Source organism: Melanotaenia boesemani, chromosome 2 (assembly GCF_017639745.1).
Source record: "Melanotaenia boesemani isolate fMelBoe1 chromosome 2, fMelBoe1.pri, whole genome shotgun sequence".
NCBI classification, from domain to species: domain Eukaryota; kingdom Metazoa; phylum Chordata; class Actinopteri; order Atheriniformes; family Melanotaeniidae; genus Melanotaenia; species Melanotaenia boesemani.
Window position 1 is genome coordinate 20,301,429 of NC_055683.1, and position 27,189 is coordinate 20,328,617.

Here is a 27,189-nt window from a genome sequence, read left to right on the forward strand (position 1 = left end):
ACTAGCCCACTCCGCATACACGAATAAATCTGGCATACCTAAGTGGACCTTTTCATTTGTTTACCTTTGTTAATCTATGACTCAATCTTAATTCCCACTCTTGTAGAATGGTTTTGGCACTTTAACTAAAGCAGGGATATTTGGATAGCTAAATGATTCGATTTCCAATGAAAAGCAGTACTTATTCAACCCACAAGACTGAAAACGGACCATAAGCATGCAAAAGATTGCATAAACCCCGCTTTAAAATGTCGCACTGTAGGGAACCTGCATATTATTTTTAATGTTGAAGTCTGTATTGATAAAAGGTAGCCTACACACTGCTGAAATTCAACCACTTTAATTATGCATTTTCCTGAGCACACTTTCTAGTCAGTCTTTCATTCGTCCCTGCTTTGCATGAAGGAGCCAGCTGGGTTGTTCCGTGAACGCACCTCCCTCTTCCTGAGTGTTTTTTCTACTTTTGCAACAACTGAAAAGCAACTACTGTTGAGTGAATTTGATCAGCTTCACTACATTCCCCGGGCCAGCACCCTCTCTGAGGATTACTTAAGGTGTGAAGATCAAACCAGACATTAACGTGCGTGTAAAGTGAAGTAGAGTGTGGGACAACCACCAGCGCTGCTCCCCACGGACTTATCTCCCCAACAGGGCGGGGGTTGGGTGTGTGTATCTTTTTTAAGTGGTTACCAATCATTCACACACGCGCGCGCGCCCGCGCGCATCCTTCTCAGCAGCATCCTCAGAGTTTTATAGGCATTTCCAGTGTGAGCGAGCAACAGGTTGAGCAGCAGTGTGAATGCGAGTAAAGCCTAACATGCCGAGCAAAAGCCAGTTTCTGCGCCCCCGGCTCTGTACGCTGGAGAAAGGGGACAACGGCTACGGATTCCACCTCCACGGGGAGAAGGGCAAGACGGGCCAGTTCATTCGGTTAGTGGAGCCCGACAGCCCGGCTGAGTCCTCGGGGCTCCGCGCCGGGGACCGGCTGGTGTTCGTGAACGGGGAGGACGTGGAGAGCGAGAGCCACCAGCAGGTCGTGTCCCGGATACGAGCCACCGTAGGCTCGCTGGAGCTCATAGTGGTGGACCAGGACACGGAGCAGCTGCTAAAGAAACACAACTTGAAGTGCCTGAAGGAGTTCGTCTCCGAGGGTCTCCCGTTACCCTTTAATGACGAGGAGGAGGCAGAGGAGGAGGCAGAGAAGATGGTAGTGGTGGAGCACGAGCAGGTGGACGGGACAGAAAACGGGGATGTAAAGCGGGAGGAGGTGGAGGATGAAGCGGAGGTGGTGGCGGAGGAGCAGGAAGAGACACCGAGGGAGTCCACGCCGGTGCCGGAGAGTAACGGAGAAATCCACGGACATGTCGAGAAGAAGCTGAGCATCAGCTCAGAGAAGGTGAGTCCGAGTTAAAGTAAGTGCAGGTGAAAAGTTTCTGCACCCAGCTTTAAACTCTCTGCAGTGTTTTCCTGCTCCAGCACACCTGATTCCACTGAATGCATCATTCTTTGGTTTCTTTAGAGCTTGATGACCAGCTGACAGACTGACCCACTCATTTAAAATTAAGTGTTGTAGCAGAGAAACATGTAGAACAAGGTATCCCCAAGAGTTTCTCTAGGGAGCGTTTGTCCAGAGAATAGGTGCTCTGTGTCGGGAACATGGTTAACATGGCCAGCTGCCCCCACAGACTCCTGCAGGGCTGCCAGCCTGTGGGCAGGGTTGGCTGGCTGGACATTTGCTGTGGGTGAGAGGACAAACCTGGTTCAGCTTTGGGAACATGGAAACAGGGACCCCCTCTGTCAAACTGAAAATATATGAAACTAAGAAGCCACTCTGGTTTCTGACATGTTGAAGTTAATGGTTATGACAGCAACAAATAGAGGACGTGGGAAAATCTGTGCCTATGTGTTGAAAACTGTAGAAAACAACCACAACAAATAGCTGGCATTGCAAAACCTTCCACAATAACCAGCAGGAAATACTTTAGTGTCTCTCTCTCTTTCTCTTTTTAAATCCTCACTAAATCTCCACCCTTTCATCTTTGTCTGTTAAACATTACGGGCACATTTTCACTCTGCATCAGCTACTTGTTAGTGTCAGCTCGTATTTAATGCATGTGGCTGAGAATTCACTCAAGCACTCAAGGAGTGGAGAGTCCCTCCAGTCTGGAACATCTGTGCCCCCTCTCTGCTGTGTTCTACATGTTTACCCTCCAGGCTGTTTCTGTCTGTGTCCAACGTTCATCCTCTGTGCATGACTGGAGAAAGGGTCGTACTACGTGCAGCCAAAAGCAACCACAAAGAGGCAGAGGAACCTGCTTGAGCTACTTCTGTTCTATATGATGTCACTTTGGGCCCCTTAGTGTACATTTGTATTGATTCCCTAAAGCTGACAGGATCCACTAGGTCAAAATGATTTTGAGAAGTCATGTTTAAAATGTTCTGTTTTATGAGCAGCACCCATCCTACAAGTTCAAAACTCAAAGACCCAGAAAACCCTGACATTTGAGGGCTCAAAGCAATCATTTATCCTGATTAAATGACTCCAAAAGTAGAAGCAACACCACTTCCTTACATCAGTTTTTTTTTCATAACACCGATATAATAACAGCTTTGTTATTTTCAGTGCAAGCGAGTCAGTGTGGAATCATATTTCTGGTATTTATGACATTTTTTTGCTTCTCTCTTGAAAATAGCAACAGCCCACGCTTGGTTGTTTGCAGCGTTCGAGCACTGCTTGGTTATGTTGTTTGTCCTAGGAATATACAGCAATTGTTCCAGTGTTTAATCTCGATATTCTCCACAGATGGCCAGTGGGGCTGTGGCAGCTCAGTTCATGTTGGCATGCAAGCCAGAGAGAAGTGGAGTTGAAACTAGCAGTGGCATTTAAACAAGTCATTTTAACAGCTTGGGGTTTTTTAATTCAGTTTTCCTGCTGCATATCTTCCTGAACCGGGATCCCAGTTGGGAATTTTTTCTTTTATATGAAGGCACATAACAATTCCCAAGCTGAAGATGTGACTTAGGGATGGCAGACACAGTAGAGCACACAGGAGTGTAAATTGGACTCAAGGGATGACTTTAACTTTATCTGTGTAGCAGTCAGAGGCACCTCAGGGTGTTTTTTGTTCCTTCTTCTTCCTTTTTTTTTACGTTGACTCACTTGTTTCTGGAATGTTCTTCCTACATCCTGTCCAGCATTCCTGTGCCCGAGGTCTTTCGTCCAGCCAATGACATACACACATAAAAACCAAAAACCAAGCATACGCAAATACAGCCTTGAAAGACACACACACACAAAGCTCTAGTTTAGCAGTCGCACTGAAGTCTGCGCTCCTCTTGTCTGTTTTCACCTTTAAAGAGACACAAACGAGGGTAAAATGGCTATGCCTTTTCTGGAAGCTGAGGAGCCCCGCTCATGGTTTCCATGGTTACACTGATGGCGTGTGTGTGCTTTTGCGATCTGTGTGGAGTGCTCAAATGTGTGAGGATGAAGGTAGGCGAAGGTGAGAAAGCGCAAAGGAGGTGTGAAAAAATGGATTAAGGTCAAAATATTCCACACGCGCCGGGAGACGAATAAAAAGCTGCTGTTGTCACTGTGGAGCAAAACACACTAAAACACATCAACAGTTCCAAAGGTCGTTGTTTTGTTTACCAGGCTGTAAAATATTTTACTTTACCATTGTGCAGTAAAGCGTACCAAGGATGTGCTCTGTCTGTCATAACAAACTTATTTTCAAATCAAATGTAGAATTCTCTGATTTGCAATTTATTTAAACCCTCCACTTGATAGAAACAGATCGAAAGCAACATGTTAACTGTATTAACTGAGGTTTTTTTTAAGGTTGTTTTGATTGTGATTTCAAAAAGTAGCAACAAGAACCAGGAAATATTGAACCATGCCTAAAACCAACATTTGGTAGAAAATTTCTTAAGTAATTAGGTGAACTGACAACATGACTTCATTTCGGGAGTAAGGAGGAGGTATCATTCCTTCATTTCTTTGGTATGAGCTTGTTTAAGATGGACTAAGGGGAAATGGAAAACTGTCTTGAGATCTCATTAATCCAAATGTCAAATTCTTTGTGGAGTCACGGACTGTTTGACCTCCAGGCTGAAGAACAGAATGAGCATTTAGCTTCTTATCAGCATACAGTTAAAAAGCAGGTACTAGTGGATACTGCATGGGTAACCTGCACATCTTGAATGATTTAGAGGAGCGTTTTGTGCCTTCCAGGTTATGTCTGTGTCTTTTCAGGGAAAGCCTGGCTTATTTCAGCAAAGCAGTGCCAAATCACATTCTGTAAATAAAGCAGAGCAACAGAAGCTCCTTTGCTCTCAGTTCTTGTTGCTAAAAGAAAAGGTGATGACCGTGATCCAGGTTTTCTTTTAAAGTCTTTTAGATAACCATTGACATTACTCAGTTTCAACTTTTATACTTCTAGGATTGTTGAAGGACTGTAGTCTTTGTGTATGTTTGTGGGTAGCTGTCCAACCCAGCGTCCTTCACACATGGGAGATAACTGATGGCGTTAGGATGCAACTTCTTCATCCCACGTTTGTTTATTTTCCATGTCATGGCATGATCCATAGAAAATAGAAAAAGATACTAAGAGGACATGATGCATGACTTACAGTCAACAAAGAATTTCACTCCCAAACTCCGCCCACCCCTGCATCTTTAAAGTGATGCACACAGGTGAGTGCAACTACTTGTAATCATGGAATACACACCCAAAGTGACACACCCACTATCCAAGTGCCAATCGAGTGTGCACACAACAACATACTTATAAACTGCATACAGTGTATCTGGAAAGTATTCACAGCGCTTCACTTTTTCCACATTTTGTTATGTTATAGCCTTATTCCAAAATGGAATAAGTTCATTTTTGTCCTCAAAATTCTAAACACAATACCCCATGATAACAATGTGAAAAAGTTTTTTTGTTTTTTTCATTTTTGCAAATTTATTAAAAATAAAACACTAAGAAATCACATGTACATAAGTATTCACAGCCCCAGGGTATTGTGTGTAGAATTTTGAGGACAAAAATTATTTTTTTTCCCATTTTGGAATAAGGCTGTAACATAACAAAATGTGGAAAAAGGGAAGAGCTGTGAATACTTTCCGGATGCACTGTATGTGGCTCCTTCACTGCTGTCAACCAGTTGAATGAAGGATTTAAGTTCTTAAATCCTTTCTTATGTCATGTTTATACATATGTCTGATGTTTTTATCTGTTTTGTTTTTGTTGTTTCTCATCATTTTTAGTGTTTTGTTATGTGCAGCAATTTGTTTTTAGATGTTTTTTTAAGTGCTTTTAAAATTAAAGTTGGTATGGTATTGGGTCCATTTACACCAGCTCTTCTGAATCCTAGTGTGTTTGCTAAGAAAGTCTGTTTTGTATGTGGAGGCGTGAAAGCACAACCAAATTCTGATGTGGATCAAAGAAGCAAACTCTGGTTCACCTAAAAACATCTTGGTTTACTACAAGTTAACCAAATGTAGGAAGCAGACTACATCTTGTGTGGCGGGATTGGAAGTTGTCCTGCGTTAATACTTGAGCGAGTTTTCTTGTTCTTTCTTTGTCCTGTCTTCTCCTTCAGTATTTCTTGATATAGCGCCACCTCAGGTGAGGAGATTATTACATTATTCAAAAGGTTTGGTTTGTTTGACTAAGTCTAGTACGGATCAGATCAGCTGAATGCTGCAACCCACAACCAGAGTCCCCAGTCGAATAGAGTCCATTGGTTTATTAGGTGTGAATACAACCTAATTAAATCCTTGCATTGTGTTTATATTTACACATGTAGAACAAGACTGTTGTGATTTTGTCAGCAAATCTTAAATCATCTGAAATTTCCTTTATAGGTTTTTTTGTCCAAGTCCTGCAGTAGACATGCTGTGTGCATTACCACAGCCATCAGACAAAAACACACCAATCCAACTGTGTTAAGTTGTAGTTAAGATATAATTTATGAGGGATTTGTTTGTCCAAAATCCTATTTTGATTGAATGCAGTAAGATTATAAGAAGCTTTCTGAATTCTTCTTCTTTATCGTTGGCCTGTCTTTAAACACTAATTACAGGAGAGGAAGTGTGTGCATGTTCGATGAAATTGGCTGTGTCGAGATGAGATCTAGATGAGTATAAGCTCATCTGCAGCCTACATTTGACCCTACAGTAGATAGAAACCACACACACTGCAGACGTCTCAAGCGAGCCATGAAGCAGAATTTACGTCAAAGTGCTCGGTGTTTGTCACTTCTCTCCTGTAATCTGCACATTCCCATAAAAGCTGCTTATTAAAGAGCTGGAAACCTTGCACTGTATCCCCACAAATGTTCAGCTTTTTACACTCGCCTTTCATAGAAAGCTGGGCAGTGTTTCCACTAAACAAATCCTCCCCAAGCTGTTGTGTGGGAGGACTTGATCTATATTTATAGAGTGTATGGCCTCCAATGATTGCATTCAAAGTGTTGTATTGTGTATCGTGTGGGCTGGTCAAGTTGAGCATGTGTTTAAACTGTTAAGTTTAAACTGTTTTGTTTTCTGTAGCTAAAGGTTTTGTAATATTTCAGAAATTTGTTTTTTGTAACTCATTATGACATTTCGTACACCAAAATATCTTTTTTGAAGGGGTCATTGCTCCAAGATACTGACATCTGATGTAATTCCTTAAGCATTTACTGATGGATAAGACTCTGTTAATAGAACAGACGTCAGCTTGCAATGATTATTTGCATTACAGCAAGAAAAGGCCACACCTATAGCAACTATTTGAACCAGGATGGTAAGACCTCACGACGTTAGTGCTGGTTTCCTGTCATTGTTGTTGATGGAGGATTCTCCCACCTCCTTCATCTTGATCCCTTTCTGACCCGACTGGCAAGGACAGACATAGCATTTTATAGCAGGATAGGAAACTAAGGCTTCTCTGATGTAGAATCAACTTAATATAACAGCATTTAAAGCAATACAGGTGGCATTGGACAGTTGGTTAAATAGCGTGCTGTAATACACTTTCAGTTGTGGTTCAAAGTAAACACTATGACCAGCTGATGGTTGGCTGTTGAAGCCACTGTGACAAAGCCAGGTATTATTCATGCCTGGTTTTGATAATGAAGTACATGCCATTATGTTTGTCTGACAGGAGCAGATGTACGCCATGATTCATTCTGACTGGCTGTGCACTGTAACTAGACATATGTCATCCACTTGGATAAGCATTACTTTAATATTTGTTAATATTTGTTTAGTGTGGGTGTTTTTGTTTTTTTTTACATCCATGCATGCACATTTACTTGTGGGTTGTCTTTGTATTTGCTCAGATGTGCATGTGCGTAAAATTGTGAGTCTCTTGTCACTCAGTTGATCAGGATTGTAATTTGCTTAAACTAAAATATTTGTGTATTTGTAAATGCAGCACACATCCTTTTGCATGTTTTATTTATGTCACTAGTGTAATAAACTACAGGAAGTAGAATATGCTGATTCTGTTTTCTATTAACTGTCACTAGAAATCAGCATTTGGGCACTTTTACACACACACACACACACTTCTTTTTGTCCTGCTTTTTTTAATTAGAGCAGCTGATGTGGGTCTTATGAGTGGGAATTGTAGGTAAACTCATATAATATTATTGCATAACATACAAGGGTATGGCCAGTGTTTTGTAAGAGTCGTGTATAGTTTTTTTGCAATATTTGGTTAAGAAATAAGCTGAAAAAGCATAAAAACACAAAAAAACTGACCTAAATGCTGAAAAGAGCAACAAAAAAGAAAGTACTGACATGACCAAAGCTTCATGTAGTATTAGGATTTTTTAGAAACTCTTAGGATTAAAACAAAACATTATCACTATTATTATTTAGGCAGAAAACAGCAGAGCAATGACAGGAAATGAAAAGAGGAAGAAATGAGGGCAGGGTATGTAACTAAGGGCGGAGGTTGTCCTTCAACCAGGAACGCTGTTGTAGTAGGTGTTTTTTAACCCTTAGGCCTGTGGGATGATTTGGCATTAACTTTCTTTGCACCAGGACATGTTTTCATGAACCTTTTGTTTAAATGTCAAACAGTCAAACAGCTGCAAAATGCACCAGTTTAAACATCTGGTATAAAAGATTAATCTAGTTATATTGGCTGAGAACAATACTCTGTTGTATTGATCAGGGTTGCAATAAATTATCGATGGCTAGAATGTATCATGATATGTCGTCGCAGCAGTTTACGCCGTTCTCCCCCCTACTGAAACCCTTGCGACAACAGTCCAAACAACAGAGCCACTGTCCCTTCAGACGTGGTTTCTGTGGCTCAGGTCAGGGGTGGAACCTGAACCTTTTACCGCGTGGGTGTATGGGATTGCTTGTGATTGGGTCCCACGGGATACTGGACGAAGGCTCCACAATGCCACATTACATGTCCCCACTTCATTCTCTCAAAGGTTCACCACCCCAGCTGGACAATGAGTCGGAGCTCTGCTGCCGCACCCTGTCGGGGGTTGGGGGTGGGATATGACTCTTTGCTTGCCCTGAAATAGACTCACCCACTCCTGCTATCCAGCTCCCTTCCCACCATGGACATACAATAACTTATAGCTGAGACAGAACAAGCCTTCCAATTGAAATTAATTAGGAAAACTTAAGTTATAGGGAAAAGACCAACTTTGAATATGCTGCAAATTTTCACATCTACGTCTCTACTGCATATTTTTCTGAGCAACACAATCAACTCAGTCACAGCTTCAAGGCGAGCTCCTATGGTTAGCTGGAAGTCATGTGAATAAGGTTTAAATTTACTTTCACACCAAAGTGAGAGCTTGAAACCCAGTAAATGCCATGAGAGAGGTGTTTAAGTTTGTCCTTAGTCCTTTAAAAGTCTACAATTTCTTTTGCCCTTAACATGACTTTAATGTCAGTGGCTCATTGATACGAACGCTTACGCCACCAACGAAGTAATCCCCAGAATGTAACTGCTGTTACATAAGATTGTGTTTGCTTTTAGATAAATCTGAGCTCCTTTGCATTTCTCATGTTGCTGCAATTAAGCCGAGGACATATTTTACCCACAGCTCATGACACTGGAATTTTAACCAGGTTAAATCTTGCTCACTCTGCTGGAACAGCTGAAGATTGACATGGTAGCAGTGAAAACATTATATTTTACTCCATCAATACAATGTTTAGGTATGGTTTGTTAAGTCTCTTAGGCTAGAAGGACTTACTTGACTTAATCTGGGAGCTAAAACTGGAAAATGTTGCTCAAATCAGGATAACCATGGAGCTTAATGTGGCTTTTCTCAGCCCAAATAAAAGGATTGCTTGATTGATTCAGAAAAAGCCAACTAATGCCAGAAAGCAGCCAAATACTTGGCCTCGGATGACTTATTGAATCACGTAGCATCCACGGATTGTGATTTTAAAGTTGTTAGAGTCTTGAGAACAAACACAATGCAGAGCATGACCATGTTGCTTCTTGTGCTCATAAGTAACACCCAGTGGTTTCTTTTTTGAAAGTGCAAGAGGAGCTTGTGTTTGGTTAAATTCATTCAGTATTGATGCATTCAGAGGTGGAGGGTCAAGGACAGGAAGATTGACTGAGGAGATAAAACTTGTTGACTTTTTGGCTAATGAAAAGAAGAAACTGCCAGACAGCAGTAGGCTGATCTTATGCAATCATGAGCTCAAAAATGAACATTGAGCAAAAGTTGAGTCTTTTAGGTCTGTTTTTACAGATCCTAAAGTGATGGCTCTGCCTTTTTGGTTATCAAGACCACTTCATTTAGGCTTATCAGTGGCAGTACCCCCGCTGTGATGACTGACAATACTTTTCTATTTTCAGGCCTTCCCCCGAAAGAGTGTTTTGTAATGGGACCCCACAGCAGAACCTTTCTTTGGTGTCTTTTGTGGAGCTAGTTTGTCCCATCCTAAAATGGAAGGGGGGACAGTAGGGTGCTTTGTTCCCCGGTCTGCTTGCCTTGCAGATGGTTCAGTGGTCCTACTTGAAACCCAACACCCCCATCCTGCCTGAGAGAGTGGTGCACGCCATACAATCAAGAGCACCAAACTTGTGCTGTGGTTTAAAAGGACCAGGTTTGCATTAAACATTTATTGAGTCTGACCTTGGCGTTGTTAGCCTTCGTCAAAAACTGCATGTGACAGTCACGAGGAGCAGGAGGCCAACGGTTTGCCATGTCACTGAATAACCACAAAGCCTGGCAGTGTGTCAATTTAGTGGCTGTTTTTTAATGATCAAAGAGGCCAAACACATGGGAGTGTTGCCTTCTTAAATTAAAATGACATGGGGGGGGTATGAAGTAAGCAGCAGCAGCAGGAGAGAGTGATAGAGGGAGATGAAAGAGAGACGGCTTTAGATGACATATTTGTGTTCAGAGCTCAGCTGAGTATGGCAGGTTGCAGCTGATGATTCGCAGAACTTGTTAGTTCTGTCATCAGCCGTCAAAAGCAGCTGTCTGAATAAAGGATGAAGTGGATCAATGTGATGTTGTAGGAGATTTTAGAATGACACATTTTGATTATAATTTTTTCCTTGTCACAGTCACATGCTGATATTTCTTGGCTCTGTCAAGAACCTGGAACTGTGCAGGAATGTAAAAAGCCTGCAGTAAAGTGTGTCCTTTATGTGTGCTTTCCTTTATTATGGCCTATAGTTACACATCAAACCACTGGCCAAGTGTCTGGAAAAATCTGAATTGGAAGACTGAATGACAAAGCTGCAGCCTCTGGCATCACACACACATTCACACACACTGTTCCTTCCATGCCAGAGACTGAATAGCTAGCAGCTCCAGCTTTCCTATGAACAGTATCAGCAGGACAAGCTGGCAGATGCAAGTCTCTGCTGGCTCAGTCAGAGGGAGATAAACATGATGGATGGTTATAGTGGTTGTTATATCATTAAGATTCAAATTAGTCAATCTAGCTTGTCACTTGCCTGTTGGCATATCTAAACTAAAAATTGTTTAATTTTTTTCCGTTCAAAATGGGGAGTGAAATATCTCTCCAGTTGATTTCCCTTAAACTCCCATAAGCTGACTAACTGACGACCTTAACTCCAGTCTCAATAACATGGTGAACATTTCAATTTGTCTTTGGTTTATGAAGTAATACTACGCAATATTACATTAATATTACAGTAACACTGTAATACTGTAATATTAGCACTACATCCCAAACTTATTGGTCATGATTAATATTAAATGCTCAAATTACAATGTTTAATTGTTAGCATTATGGTTATTCCTCTGTCCCTCAGATTTATTGAAGGTTACTGTGTGCCAACACAAGCTTGGTACATACATAGACATCTCATGACACTCCCATAGTTAGCATGCTATTAGCATTTATATCAAAGTGCCCTACAGCAGCTAGCATGTTGGCTTTCATGAAATAGCTGCTTGACAGGAGCTTCTGTCATTGTTGTAATTCCTGTTTTGTTTATTTTTTGTTCTCTTTTCTTTTTTTCCTAATTAAATTCTACTCTTTTCTGTGCTAGCCCATATTTTGTTTTTCAGCTAACGCTAGCACCAAATATGGCCTCTTCTTCTGTTGTTACTTGAAACTGTAAATGAAATGGAAAAAAAAATGAAAATTTGCAGTTTGCATAGTCAGCCCTCATCACATAATTAGGTTCAGTTTTATGTAAACATATAGAAAATACCTTGTGTGGTTAAAAAAAAACTACATCTGGAGTTTTTATTAGACTAGAATTACAAGGTATTTTCTCAGCAGCATACCCCATTTTTATTATATGCACTGCTGTTTGGTCGGAGGCCTGTAAATTGAACTTTGCCTCTGTCTTATCTTCTGGTTATCAAAGCTTCCTGAGGAAGCCCAGAAACAGGTCTTACACAGGGTGGGGAACTGCAAACTATCCATCTAAAGAACACAACAAGAGAGACCATGTTGAAACTCTGTAGTAACTTTTTGTGTTTGTGTGTTACCTCAGATATACATAAGGAATAAAGTGGTGCCAGATTGTTGCATTTATGCATTTATTTGAGTGGTGGGTATTCTCTGTATTGGTAATAGAATCTACTCTCATACAATAGTTTCCTGGAAGAAGCTGTGTCTATGTTAAAGGCCGGGTAACAGCAGTGGACATTAGAGTAAAGAATATAATAGCATTTTCTATCATTGAAAACAGATATTATGCAATCCTGCAACTGATATGACAATAATAGTTTTACTTTGTGTGAATTGCCTAGTGTTACTAAACATTGTACCCACCTGAGTTAGTGTAAGTAATCCTTTTGGAAATATAAATCATGATGCATCTGTCATTCTTTACATAGGATTTTTCAGCTCCATCGTTTTATAAATTTAAACCTTGTTTAAATCTGTTTCAACTTTGATTTTCTTATCTTGCTTCTACTTCACCCTGCTTTGATAAAGCATGCTCGGATTAATCTAGTCATCACCCACTGGCTATACCCACTTATTTTAATGCAGGGTTGCTGGGAGGTCTTATCCCATCTGCTATCAGACGAGAAGCATGTTACACCCTGGAAAGGTCGCCAATCCCATTAGAAAACCGATAGGGTGACATATACCAAAGCCTCCTTTCTCACTACAGTGCACAAGGTGTGTTGTTTTATGCATTTACTTCTTTGTGATTTAGATTTTTCTTTCATGTTAGGAACTTGAACCAACACAGAGGAAGCATATTGAGGGAAGATGTGTCAACAGTTCCTGTGCTTCACTTCCCTCCTCAAAGGGAAAGTTTGTGTCACGGTGAAAGTGTGTTCATCTTAAAAAAAAATATGTATCTTTCTGGGAAGGCCAAGAGGAAGATTTAACACATTTTGCTGTATGTGACTTTGAATCTTAAAAGGGAGGGTGGCAAAATGATTAATAATGGTGGTCTAAGTGTGTTTGAATGACATGCTGGCACAAAGAGGAGCTTATTTTTACATTTCATCAAAGATGAGGAGCTTTGGAGGGGTGCGATGAGTGGTGTTGTATCATCACTACAGAAAGAAATTCAGGGTTTTCACAGCCCTGTAGGCTTACAGCAATCAAACACAATCTGAGGAACTGAATAAGTAGATGATTCAATCTGTTTTCCTTTCACATATCATGTAATCTCAATGTTTCAGGGTCTGAGAAGCATTAAATGTTTATATACCAAGCGAGCCTAAAGCCAAGACTGAGATGGTTTGAAACTAATGTTTAGTTCAGTTTACATGTTCAGTGTGTATCATTGCACAGATAAGACAGCTCACTATATCTCTGTTTTAGTCAGGAAACCAGCTATGAAGACAGGGTGTGGTATCAGGGTAGTTTTCAGAACATCCCGTGAGTGTTCTGTCCAGCACGCTCAGTTTCACTTTGATCATCAGATATCTTCTGAAGCACCACAATAAATTATACTTTCATTCATTTACTTTGTTGTGCGAGCAAAGATAAAATCATACACATTTGGCAAGTAGTGGGTTGCCCTCCTGGCTTGTGTGTTCAGCAAATTCCAAAGATTTCAGACCCGCATGGAGATTCTTCGACCCTCCACTCCTCTTTGACACAAACCCTCCTCTGTTGTCCCAGGCAGGGCCTCTCATTCACTGTCTCCCTGCACGAGGACGCCTAATATCAGCCATGTGTCTGATGAGTGCCAGGAGGTCCAGTGCCAAGACTGCAGTGGCTCTGTGTGGCTTTTAGTATTACTCAGTCTGCTTTTGTGGTTTTAAAACTAAACATCTGGTGATTCTGAATCATTCTTATAGGTGGTGCTTCTATCATGCTGAGCACCAGCCTTCAAGAAGGTCGTGCTTTACTGCTTTAAAGACAGAACTGTTTAAAGTCCTCTTGTAGCTAATTGCAGACTTTCACATGACAAAAGATTTATTTTAAGAAATGTTTGAGCACTAATCCTAAGTAAACTAACATCGAAGTCTAATCAAAATTGTCCTTCTGTTTGAATCCTTTCAATCTTTAAAATTGAAAGGGTTCATAAAGGAAGGTTTCATTTTGGTATAGTATTGAGTTTTAGTGGAGAATTAATGTGTCAGCTATAAAAATCAAGCATTCTTGTGCAATCACCAGGTAATTTATTCAGTATACACTCCCACCACTCAACAGGTTCTTGAGATAGACAAAGATGTTCAGTTTGCATCACAAATGAGAACAAACTACAGAAGTGCGTTTGCATTGTTAGCATCACAGCTACAGCAGTGTTTAGTACCATCTAATTGTTGTCATTATAGTTTTTTTCCTATTAGTTAAAACATCAACAGTTTACAGAGCCTCCCTTCTCTGTCACTGGAAATAAAAAAGATATATAAAGTGCTCCAAATTTCTAAACTGAGTTTATTGTTCAAAATTCTAAAGAAAAGAAAATGGAGAATTTTCCTGTTTTGCACCAGATAATAAGTCCTAAAACTTTTGAAAGACGTTTTTGTTGACAAACAAAAGGATATTCAATTTGTCATTAGATTTCATGAGATCTGTTTGTACTTTTCATTTTCCGCATTTCCAAAACAGTTAATTCTCCTTTTCACTTTTACAGGTATTGCTAGCTGTTAGCCTTCTTTGCTAACTGTAGTAAAACCTCCAGGCATAAGATGCTGCTACAACCTGTCTGCGTCTGTGTCACTGTGCATATGGCATGTTTACTGACTATAAAAACTGAAAAAGGGAAAAGAGAGAGGGAAAATATATATATTGAGTCTACTCCTCACCACACATAAACCACTGTGACCACTGTGTTTTCAGTTTCTTGTGTTTTTGGTATGACGTCAACTAACTGAAGGATGCAATTACCATTTTAAGCTTGATATGAAAGATATTGTTTAACTTATTGTGTTTTTTTAGCATTGTTTATGGTAAAATTAAGCATTTCTATCTTTATATGCATATGGCTTGTGGAAGAATCAATATTTTTATTAATTATTTGTTGAAATTTAAAATAGCAGGCAGTTTGTTGTGCTTAACAACATACAAGCTGTTATTGCCTTCTTCTTTTCAGAAGCATATAAGATGAGATTTTACCCAGTTTAGTTTGACAGGAGTAAATCCAAACATACTTTTGGAAACTTATCTCAGGTTAAAATATCTGAAATACCAAAGCTAGCATCAACATTTTAGTCAACATTTTACCAAACAGCTATTGTTTTGTGTTTGATGTTGCACAGCTACTTCCATCCAGAAAATATCTTAAAAATATTTGAAAATGAGCAAATGACTCACACTAAATTAATTTAAGATAATGAAATTTAATAACCAACATAGTGATTGAACAAGTAAGTTCAAGCTTTCAGCTTACAGGATCTGCAAGTTGGCAAGTTTCCGTTAAAAGGCTGCCAGAATCCTAAAGAGGTCAAAGACTTCTGTATTTATTAAACACAAGTGTCATGGTGGCAGGTTTATTTGTAAATGCATTTGACTTCTATGAAAAATAAAGTTCCGGGTTTTGTAGCTACCAGTTTATAGACTAAATATTTCCCAACCATTTGCATGTTATTTGCATAGTCATGTGATTTTCTAAAATATTGATAATTTATCATCCTACTAATATTTCCATTTGTCAAACCTGGATATTAAACCAAAGGAATTTTTTTTTTACTTCAGGCAGATCCTCACAGGAAAAGAGCAGTTCACTGTATCTGGATGTGGGATGGGTGTTAGCTCTGAACAGTGGGCTTACATAACACAGTGAAGTGACAATCACTCATGGCTACTGTCGAGCTGTGTTATGAGAGAAAATGTTGAGTCAGACTGCCTCGGTTATTTTAAGGTCAGCTGTTCTTTTATCATTATTAACAACTTTTGATCAGTGAAGCTGCTGCTGGTATTTTCTGTGGAAAGTGAGTCATTCCCACTAACTTATTTCTGGAGGTGCATCATTGTGTTTGGATGTTGAGTTGACTTAGGGGAGTGGGAGCACATAACTGCTCTGATGTGGATGTAGCTTCAGGTCAGATTTGGTCACAATGACAAAGATTATCCTGACGGGTGCTCTGAAGCTCTCTCATGTAGCCCCCATACTCATTTCTTTGATGACAAACCATTAAAGCCCCTCCTTTTGCTAAATAAAGAAATGGCCTCATCCATACAACGGAAGGGAGGCTCTGGGATCAGGCTGGAGTTTTTCCTGGATGACAATATAGCTCTTACTCTTCCTGCCATCCCAGACCAGGACTGGATGGGACAAAGTGAAGGGAGGCAGTCAGAGGTCAACGCCCAGCTTCCATTGTCCTTCGGCTTGGAGCCGAGCTGGGCTGCGCCTCACACCGGAACCGGTCCTTTCCTCAAAGCCCCCCCACCTACTCCTCTGAAAATACTCCACAAACCTACCCAATAGACTTCCAGTCACATGCCTCCAAGACCCCTTTCCTTCCTGGCGAGAAGTTGGAGTCACGTGGACTCAACTAACAGCTACAGTTTACAGTGATTGTTATAAACACAGTGCACAACACATCAGCATGCAGCGGACACTTGCATGTTCAATCTCGGCTTTATATTCATGGTAAACGACTCACAGGAGCTTTCCGTAATTTTTGTTCCTCTTGTTCTTCCTGAGCAGACACCTATGGTGGAGGTATTTTTGTTTGTTTTAAACAAGTTGACATTTAACTAACCTCAGGCATGTCACATACAGGTTACTAACATATCCGTTTTCTCCTCCGTGTCCTTTTCCAGGAGGTGTGCACTGAACTGCGGCCACGTCTCTGCGTGATCCAGCGAGGCTCTAACGGATATGGCTTCAACCTGCACAGCGAGCGTGCGCGGCCAGGCCAGTACATCAGAGCTGTGGATGAAGACTCTCCAGCTGAGAGGGCAGGCCTGCAACCCAAGGACAGGATAGTACAGGTACTTTAAAAAAGATCAAGGCTGTAGTGCTGTTACACCATGCTGGGCGGTAATTCAGCATGGTGGATCATTAACAATATGTTGTTTATAGGATTCTATAAAGTACTGAAATATTCAGGAGAAACAAAGTATAACTGATAAGTCTGCCATATTTCCCCGCTACAATGCCTGTAGAGATAATTATTTATTTATTGATTATTTTATTTATTTACCTTACATTGAAAAAGAAAATAATACGGTGGTGTGTGATCAGGCCTCATTTAAAGTGTGGTTTAGCCTTTAACATTCTCTCTTCTTTAAACCATTCCTGTAAACCAGTGGCTCATGTTGCAGATATAAAGTGTGATAAATTATTAATTTCAAGGCTATAATGCAAAGGTCATGAACTGATATTAAAACTGCACCATTTGCTGCATTAGTCCTATGTGTTGCTATTTTAAAGCTAAATATCAGGTCAGGTGGTAAATTAAATTTTATTACTTAATTTTCTCTTTTTTTCAGATGGCGACTTAAAAAAATGTCATGCATCAAATGGGGCAAGACTTATCTCTAATTGTGTTTTATTAAGTCTTCTGGGTACTTATGGGTATTAAAGCAGTGGTCAACAGTGTGTTAATATGATGTGAAATAACAAGGACTGTGTGGGGTCTTGAAGCCCCCAGGTGTAATCTCATTCTGAAATAATGAGACAGCTTAACTGCTCTAATAAGTACATAGTGGTCTGCAGAGAAAGATGTATTTTTGTACAGTATATAATTGTAACATTCGATGTGGACAGAGAGCATGTTGAAAACAGGAAACAGAAAAAAAGCCACGAACTCAGAGTAAACATTTCTGACTCATTTGGTCTTGTCACCTGATGTAAGCTACCCACACTGTTCCACTGAACGCAAGAAATTGAGTAAAATAAAGGTAATGGAGTAATTAAAAATGACTAAAGAGTGTGTAATGAAGTCAAGAAAGAGGTTTCCAGTCCCTGAGAGGGCCTCAGACAGCCACGCCACCCACCGAGGAGTGGGGGCTTTGTAAGAAGCAGACAGCCATTGTTACTCCTGTTACTGGCCAAGCAGCTATTGTCCAGCTTCCTCTGTAGGACTGGCTTAGACATGCAGGTCCACCCTATGACCTAAACACATGCACACACAAACACACACCCTTCCAGACATTTCTCACATGCTTTCCCATGGAGATTTTATACCAGAGGACTCAGCTGGTCTCAAGGCAGCCACCTGACATGGCACAACCAGATAGTCAAAGTTCAGCTGTCACCGTGTCACACCAGTGCTGAACCAAGTTAGCTATCAAAATGAGGGATGATAGTTGAGGAAAAAGGCAGAAATTGTTTGAGGAATGTGCATTTGTGTGCAGACACACAGGATTTCCTGCCCTGTGAGCCTCTGGCAAACACAGTGATAATGTTGAGAAAGAAAATCCTGATGGTGATAAAAGAGTTTGCTCACTTCTGTGTGGGAACAGAGATGCACAGCCCAGAGAAAAACATATATATAACAGACAGTTTGTTTAAGATGCAGTACTTTCCAGTGCAAGGTCAAAAAGATTTGAAACCCTTTTCTCCTCCCTAGGTAAACAATGTCCCAGTGGAGGGAAAGACACATTCAGAGGTGGTTGCTGTCATTAAAGCCGGCGGTGGTGAGACCCGGCTGCTGGTGGTGGACCCCGACACAGACGCCTTCTTCAAGAGGTGCAGGGTGACCCCCACCTCTGAGCACCTAACTGGTAAGAGGAATGATTTTTCCACCGCTTTGAGTCCATGAAAACTTCCCGTCAGCTGAAATTGGCTTGTATTGTTTCACTTCAGGTTTATTGTCAGTCAACAGCTGAATTCATGGGCACATTAAAGACTCCACACGTCCTCTTTTGTCTTCTCGTTTCGAGTAAACTGCAGCAGATTAAACATCTGTCACAGTTTCTTCTCTGTGCATTTCTCTCGCCTCCTCTATTTGTCTTTTTCCCCTTCCCTGTCTCTACTGCTTTCATTCACTGCCAAGGATCACAGACAGAGACACAGAGCCACTTCCTGCCCCCCCACCTAATGCTGATCCCTGCAGGGAAAGTTAATCTTTTAGACATGAATACATTAGATGAGACGAGTCTGATGGTTATTTGTAAGGTTTGAAAGCTTAGATGTGGAGCTGTCAAGCTAAAAATTTAGGCTTACCCTGCAACCTGATATCCTAATTTATATAGAAACCAATTATTTTAAAGTTTCAAAAGCATAATTCAGGTAAGGTCCACATCTGATGGTCTTCATCAGCAGAGATAAGTGGTCAAATGAACATGAAGGAATGTCCTGGCGAAGGCCAGAGGGATCCTTGTTTCAGTGTTTTTGTATCATTTTTGCTTTTTTCCCCCTCAAAACGAATGAACCCACCATACTGTTATACATTATATTAAAAGGATAATCTATTTGGCTTCTTAATTCAGCAGAAGGCTGGAGTTTTGGGCTTATTCTGGCATTTAGTCCTGGTCCCAGCATTGCTACGAAAACCCCTAGGGGGAGCTCTAGTACAGTAAATGATCTGGTTCCAGCATTTGAGCAGCAGCTGGTTCTCAGGTGGGTGGGATGTCTGCAGAGTTTGGTGGAGTGTTTGAGTGTCACTCTGCCACAAGAAACCACTCATAAACATGCCAGCTGTTGGCATGGCAACAACCAGGATACAAAGGAGGGAAGGTATACTCTGCATCCAAGCAGAGATGCTGAAGTTAAAATAAGGAAAGTCGTCACACTGGTGATTTTTGTCTATAAAATGTTGGACAGTAGTGAAAAAGCTGTGTTTACTTTTCCATCGCCCAAATATCCAAATTTCAAAGATACTCAGATTAATATCATGTGTAAAATAAGATTTCTTCCACATTTCTTCTGCAGGGTATGACTTGATCAGTAAGTTGAAGTGTTGAAATGTGGTGGAATAAAAGCGTAAAATAATAAGTGTACTCAGTTTTTGCCACCTCAGTGGTTAGAGTTACTCAGTCCAGGATTAGAAATAACTCTCTACAGAGAAAAGATTCCAGCGAGGTGTTTCCCAGGTAACTGCCTGCACTTCACATGCTGCCCACTCAGAGGGCACCTGCCTACACTCCCTCCGTACATCGACACACACTGCTGCATCTCACCGAACAGCCTCGCTGGCCAGCACCTTTGTTTGGTTTCCAAGGTGCCCACTCTAAGTGGCCTCTCAGTCCTGGAGCTGGAGCTATGTGAGGACTTGGAGAGGCTCCTCTCAGAGTCAGGGGCACAAACGCACACTAAAGCACAGCAAAGACATCAGGACTCAAATCTCAGATTAACTCTGAAGGACCAGCTGCGATCTAAAATAATAGGTTATCACTGGCTTAAGACACTGTTCAGGCTGTGGGGAAGATCAGAGGGTAAGAGGATGATGTCTGTCTTCAGCTACAACATCTCAGAATGCAGTCTGTGATAGTTGTGGTATCTCGTAGTGTCAGTGTAAAACTAAAAGCAATGTGAAAGGTAAGAGTTTAGCTGAGCAGTTTAGGAGGAGCTGTAGGGTAACAATAGAAGAGCCTTAACAGATGCCCTGCTCATACATGTGATGTGTAATTGTGTTAGAGGAGTGAAATGCGAGTTGCAAAAAGACTTGATTCTGCTAAGTGCTGCTTTCTGCTCTGCTGCTGTGAGACAGAAACGGAAAGATAGCCAGTAACATGACATACTGGACCTCCCAACAAAGACTGTTCTGTTTTTGGAGTCCGTCAATGATTGTTGTGTTACTTTCTTCTTCACAGGTCCACTGCCAGAGCCTGTCGTTAATGGAGAAATGGAAGAGAAGGTAAGCCTAACCAACACTATATGTGTCCCAGAAAGATATTTAAGATTGAAAATGTGCTTTAGAGCAAAGCCCAGAGTAAGATTAAAACTTTGGCGTGTATGAAGATTATGAGCCCCCCACAGAGGCCACTTCCCTCCTCACCGATTCAGCCTCTCCTTCCTGGCAGCAAAGAGACAATAATAGCTCTCCCTCCTGCTTCAAATACTCCTAGAGTAGCATACCCATCAAGCCAAGGTCGAACAGCGTTCGAAAGCAACATACAACTCTCATTTTTTTCAGCCGTGGTCTGCTACATCAGAGAGTTGAGACCCTTGTGCAGTGAGTTATTAATCAGACACGTCTGCTGAATGCACCTTCCTGTTATTGTCTAACCTTTCTGGTGTCCATTGTGTGGTGCTGTGAACAAAAACTCCACCCAGCCACTTCTACATTAACATGGAAAATGTTCTACTGAGAAAATATAAAAAGTAATATAATAAGAAAAACATTTAAAACTGTACAATTTTATTTAAAAAGGGAGACAAATAAACATATTTTCAGACTTAAATGGGTCATTTGGCATATTAATACCAGTTAATAGTAGTATAGTGGAGACTTGGAGGACAAGATTTAATACTTTGATATATTAGGAAACTGTCTATCAGGTGTATAATCCAGTATTTATACATTTTTGTAGATTGTGTGAAATTCTTATGAGTAGGATAGTAGTGTCAGAGTGCTCTCGGTGTGGAGAATGCAGGAGGAATTGTGACAGGGGACCAGCTTAGCCCAACCTTACTACAATCCCAACCCGATTCTCCACAGGGAGAGTGGTCATACTGCTGTCCACTGCAGTAAACACTGACTCACTCCTAAATGCATTACGATGCTACTGTGAGAAGAGAATAAAAAGCTGACAAAGAGAAGCTAACCTGTTCCAACATAGGCTAATCTGTTGTTTCTGGAGCTATAATTAGTGTAATTCCATGCCAGTTCAACCTTCCTACACACTTTATCTCATTGCAATGAAAATAATTAATGTGAAGATTTTATGAGGCTCATGGGACCTTGTTAAATTTGAAAGCGTTTTAATTAGTAAATTTAGTCTTTCTGAACACTATGCTGAATGCTTTTCTTTCTATGCTTCACCAATCACTCATTTTAACTGGATTTAGTTTATATTTGCACTGAAGATCCATAAAACCAAGAGGATAATTACCAGCTGAGTCACTGTTTCTTTATCCAATAACGTCTTCGCCTTTTTTTTTTTTTTTTTTTTTTTTTAGAGGTAATGTAGTATCCTTGTCGTTTTCTAGTAACCATTTAATTCAGTTTGTCACCATTTTGCTTTGAAAATATGAGCTGCCATTGCCATCCTCCCCAGGATTGAGTGTGAGCTTGAATGGTTGCTTGTCTCTTTGTGTTGGCCCTGCGATGGACTGGTGACCTTTCCAGGGCGTACCCGCCTCTCTCCTGCTAAGATGCTGGGTTAGGCTCCAGCTTCCTCGCAACCCTTAATGGACAAAGCGGTACAGATAATGGATGGGTGGATATTGTTATATTCATTGAACTTTGTATGAATCCACAAATCTGTCAAAATGAAGCATTTTGTTAATAGGAAAGTGTTAATGTTTATGTTTGTCCTATATATATACACTACCCTTCAAAAGTTTGGGGTCACTTCCCTATTGAATCCCATGGCAAAGTGACCCCAAACGGTAGTGTATATATATATATATATATAATTTGGAAGATGATATAATTCCATAATTTATTAACTTTTTGTAAAAGCCAATGCATTGTTCTCAGTTCAGTGTAGAACATTATTTTCTAAATTAATCTCCATGAAACATTAATCAGTACCTGTTTATTTGTAAATTATCTTTTCATTTTTAGTTTAAGTTTAAACCCAGTCCATTTTAAGAATGGAGTACAAGTGCTTATTGGCAAGAATCTCAAAGTATTGACATTTTATAGCCGTACTTCTAATACTTTTTTTTTACTTTAATATTGAAAATAATACGAGTTAAGTTTCCTTTGACATTCAATGTTAACAAAAGCACAAACTTTGTGTATGTTGTCTTAAATAGATGATTTTGAGAAAGAGCCCAGAACACATAAGAAAATACTTTATTAATGCTGGTAGCTTTGACTTGGGCTTTAGGCCAGATATGCAGAGTGTCTGATCAGCACTTCCTGTTGCTCAGGATCTGTATGTGCAGCAGTGGAGTTACTTGTTCCACGTATTGTTGTGTAACAGGCGCTGAAGAGCTGAGAGGGAGGGGATGGAGAGGGAGGTCAGGGAAAAGTCTTTTGTCGGGTGGAAAAACAAAAACATTTGAACAACAGACAGATTTTACAGGCTTATGATTCAACTAGAAATGTAGACACTGATATGGACTGAAGTACTGCAGGTACAGGGAGGAAAACAGCAGTTGCTCCAGTTTCAGAAGTTTCCTTTAAAAAAAACCTGCTATGATAAAGTAATATTCTTATTCATTTGTGGGTTTTTTCTGATTTATTGCAAGGAACTCCCACATTTCTATTAAATACTTCTTGGGTCACTACATCTACAAATATTTTAACATAAAGAAAATAAATGAAAAATATAGTTAAAAACCTACCAACAGTTTCCGATTTTACCAGAAAAATCTATGCTTCCCAGTATTTTCTTTAAAATATTGTAAAAGCAGGTGTAAAAGAAGTCTGTTTGTCCCCAATAGAAACAAAAAACCTAAAGTCCAATACTGCCCCCAAGTGGTGAAGTCTGATACTACATGGAGGCTGGAATAAAAACTGATATTTCATTTAATTCAGCAAATCTACTAGTTTGTTGTCATGGAGTGAAAACGAAGAATGTTTGTGTTCACAGGTGAATGGCAGAGTGGCCAGAGAGACAGAGAGAGACTCAAAGCTGTCAGTCAGTCCTTCGCCATCCAACGCATCATCAAACACCTCACTCACAACCCCAACCGCAAACACTCCACCTGAGGTACATCGCAGAAGAGGGACAATCTCATCTTAACAAAAAGCAACATGTTCATGTTTAAATATATTAAGTTTCTGCTGTTTCCTTTTCAGGGTATGATCACCGATGCCATCCCAGCTCTCAATCTCAGCCTGCAGCAGGTCAAAGAGCTGGCACACCAGAAACGCTGCAACAAAAGAGCTCCACCCATGGACTGGACCAAGAAAAATGAACTTTTCAGCAATCTATAGGACAACTCACCTCACCTAAAACACACACACACACACACACACACACACAAAGAGGTGTTTTGTTTTTATTGTTTTTTTTTTTTTTCAAATTATTATTATTATTACACCAGAGGCCTGTTCCAGAAAGCGAGGTAAGTTACCATGAAGTGAACCTCCAACCTGGCAGGTTCACATAATAAAACCCTGAGTTTCTACCTGCCTCCTCCCACCTGAAGCACACTGTTGGACCAGGGTTGTCAGTACCAACACGATTCCAGAGATTTCAAAGATGAATTAATACATAACGATTTATGCAGAGAGAGGAGATTTTTCACAACTCTAAACTCTAAACTCATTTTCCCAGTGATGTGTGATGGGTAGAAATCTCTGTTTCATTAGTCTATTTAGATAGACAGATACCTTTTCATATATGCTTCAATAAGAACGTCTCGCGCCCATTGGGTAATATAACTAACTTTTAGTCCATGGTGAATCCAGGATGCTGGCTTTTTATTGTGGTTCCTGACTCTGGGTAAAGATACTCAGAGTTGAACCTGAAAACTCAGAGTTTCTTAGCTTAGATTAAGTTAACCCAGACTTTCGTTTTAGACTCTGTGTTAGTTGAACCTCCTTTCTGGAATAGGCCCCAGATGAAGTTAAAGCTGTTGTATAAAATATAGTATTATTCCTGTTATTAACCCATATGATATTATATTCCATCATATATAATATTCTACTAACCACAAAGATGCAAATGCCAATGAAAGAGAAGTTGATTATACTGAAATTGTGCATATTCATTTGTTAAAGTGGCCATTGTTTTATTTTTACTGTGTGTGTTTGTGTGACCCTGGGTGTTGCCTGTGGAAACATGAAGGTGTCAGCAGAACTTTGACCCACAAACATGTAAAATACTCAAGTTGTTTTCTGTCAGATAAACCACACAAACAATAGCCTGACAATCAGTCCTTTTACCCCTTATTTACAGATTTTTGGGATCAGACATTTGACAGAAGACTGAGTTGAATTCACTAAAATGTCTTTTTGTTTTCCATTACATTCTTTCATTAACCTTAATTATCATATTTTCAAATATATAGTCCAAAAGAGACATTATAACAAAAAATTGTTATGTTTTCTTAAAATATTTTCTCACATAAATCTATTTTGGGCAGTAATCACTGGCTTTAAACTGGAAATACTCTATTTTAAAGTGCATTCTTGTATACTATTTGTATATATAAATCATGTATCATGTTCATTTTTAAACTTTTGACTCAAATTCCACTGATGCCATTCATGTGAACGATATTGTGTCATGATTAACTTACTTTGCTCCTGTTAGCCATCATTGTGACTTGCTGCTCAGTTCAGTCAGTTTTAATAAATTCAATTTTTTATTGCTCCAATAGAAAAGAAGATATGTGAGATTTTTGCATTTCTATTGATGTCTTACAAACAGTAATTATGTATTGTTTAAATTCATCACATGGAATAGATTTTTTTTTACATTAAAGTAGTATTGAGAAAAGAAAAGTGATTTTAAAACCGAGTGTGATTTGAAGTTTTTGTTTGTGTAAGCAATGAGCTATTTTAATTCTGTAATGCATCAGTCAGCACAACATTATCTTTTCATCTCAAATGAATAAAATATTTTCCAATGTTGTTGAGGTGTTTATGTGTTACAGGAATTGTAGGTTGGCTTTGATGTTCTTTTGCAATAACTTAATTTGTCAATCAATTACTTTTTTTAAAAAATAGGAAAATTGCATTGAAATAATTAAAATTGTATATTAGAGCAGTGATGTATTGTTCTGTCTCAGTAATCCAGACATTAAGATGTATAAATATGTTAGATAAAAAGTGTAAAAACTATGTATTATTGTGTGTTCATGGTTCTAGATAGTTTCAATGAAAATAGCTCCAATCAAACTGTAGCCCACATGATTACACCGGATTTGCAAAAGAACACTTATTCTTTTGTTTCTGCTAACTAAATATTGTTAAACTCTACTATCCAGTGGAGCACTTGACATACGCAGAGACTTTAGGTGGTTGTTTTAATTGGTTAATCAGTTTTTACTGCTTCCTTCGAACTGTGTTCATGATTATTTATTAGACAGTTCAGGACAGCAGAGTGTCGTCTCCTCTCTCCTCAAATCTGTCTCTCTTATGTCTGTCACTAATGACCTTAACATTTCTGCTCCTCTTGTCTCCTTGCAGCCCTGCAATCATTATCTCGGCTCACTGTCACACGCTACACTCCTCAGTGTCCCTCTCTAAGGGACAATTTATTTAATTGGACTGCATGACGTTGAAGGACATCTGGGTAAAATCAAGTAACATGGTAATTCTATAAAGAAATATTCCAATAATGTGGATAGTAACGGGTACTAAAATAACTTATTATGAGAATCATTGCAGAGTGTCTCAGCAGCATAGCTGTTGTAATAACTGCAAGGATTATTTTACTAATTATTCTAGTAACTTCAAAGAGAGACTGACTGAAAATATTAATCTTTTTGCTGAGGAGCTGATGTATAGTTTAATATTTTCTATAAAAGCTGAGTGTTGACCATTTCTTTATTTAACCTGCAGCAAAAATGTGGGGCATGTTTCCCTTGGTAACAATCTCTAGTCTTAATACTGTAATACAACATTTATTTTCACTATTGAAAAGTCATGATTTGATTACACTTCCTTCTTTTCTTTTCATTGACAAACTAGTGAGTGGTGTTATACATGTTTATGTATTGGTACCACTCTTTTTTTCTCTTGTGTAAGAGTAACAAAGTAAATCTGAAGGCAACCACAGTAATTTTGGAAATTATGCAACTTCTTGCTCCCATTGGATGCTGCATACAGTAAATACACCAATGTGCCCCTTCAAAGTAAGAGATATATCCAAATGTGCTTGCTAAAATTCTGTAATCTTCTCCTGGTCTCTGTGGACAAGCAGTTCAAACTTGTAGCAGCTCGTAGTTTTGCTCATATTATTCTCCTGTGGTGGAGAAGGAGAACAAGAACAACAAGTCATGAAAGCATTTAAAAATGGTATCTTAACTTCTCCTGTAAGTTCATGTTTTGCTTGCAAAACTAAACAGGTGGACTTTGCCGACAGTCAACTATTTTAGTTTAGTCTTTTTTTTGTTTCAGTAAGGGAAGAAAAAGTTAAAAAACTGTGTTTATAAGGAAATAATCACACATGAAAAACTGCATTTTATCATTATGTTCTGATGCTTTTTATTCAGATTGTGTGATCAGTGTAATGGTGCGTGAGAGCACGCTACAAACCTTTCTTTTTATCCTTTCCACCTCGGCATTAGTCAGCTGCTGCACATTCATTACAGGTTTTCAACTTCCAAATTTTTA

At 39.6% G+C, this 27,189-nt stretch overlaps 1 protein-coding gene across 1 annotated transcript; it reads left to right on the top strand.

Moving 5' to 3' along the window:
* Positions 1–478: 478 nt before the first annotated feature.
* On the top strand, positions 479–25,482 carry slc9a3r1b (SLC9A3 regulator 1b). Its single transcript, XM_041968706.1, has 6 exons — positions 479–1,396; positions 16,658–16,828; positions 18,412–18,565; positions 20,597–20,640; positions 23,492–23,611; positions 23,701–25,482. Exons 1-6 carry the CDS (start codon positions 800–802, stop codon positions 23,836–23,838), a joined length of 1,224 nt encoding a protein of 407 aa, XP_041824640.1. The 5' UTR covers positions 479–799; the 3' UTR covers positions 23,839–25,482.
* Positions 25,483–27,189: the final 1,707 nt, after the last annotated feature.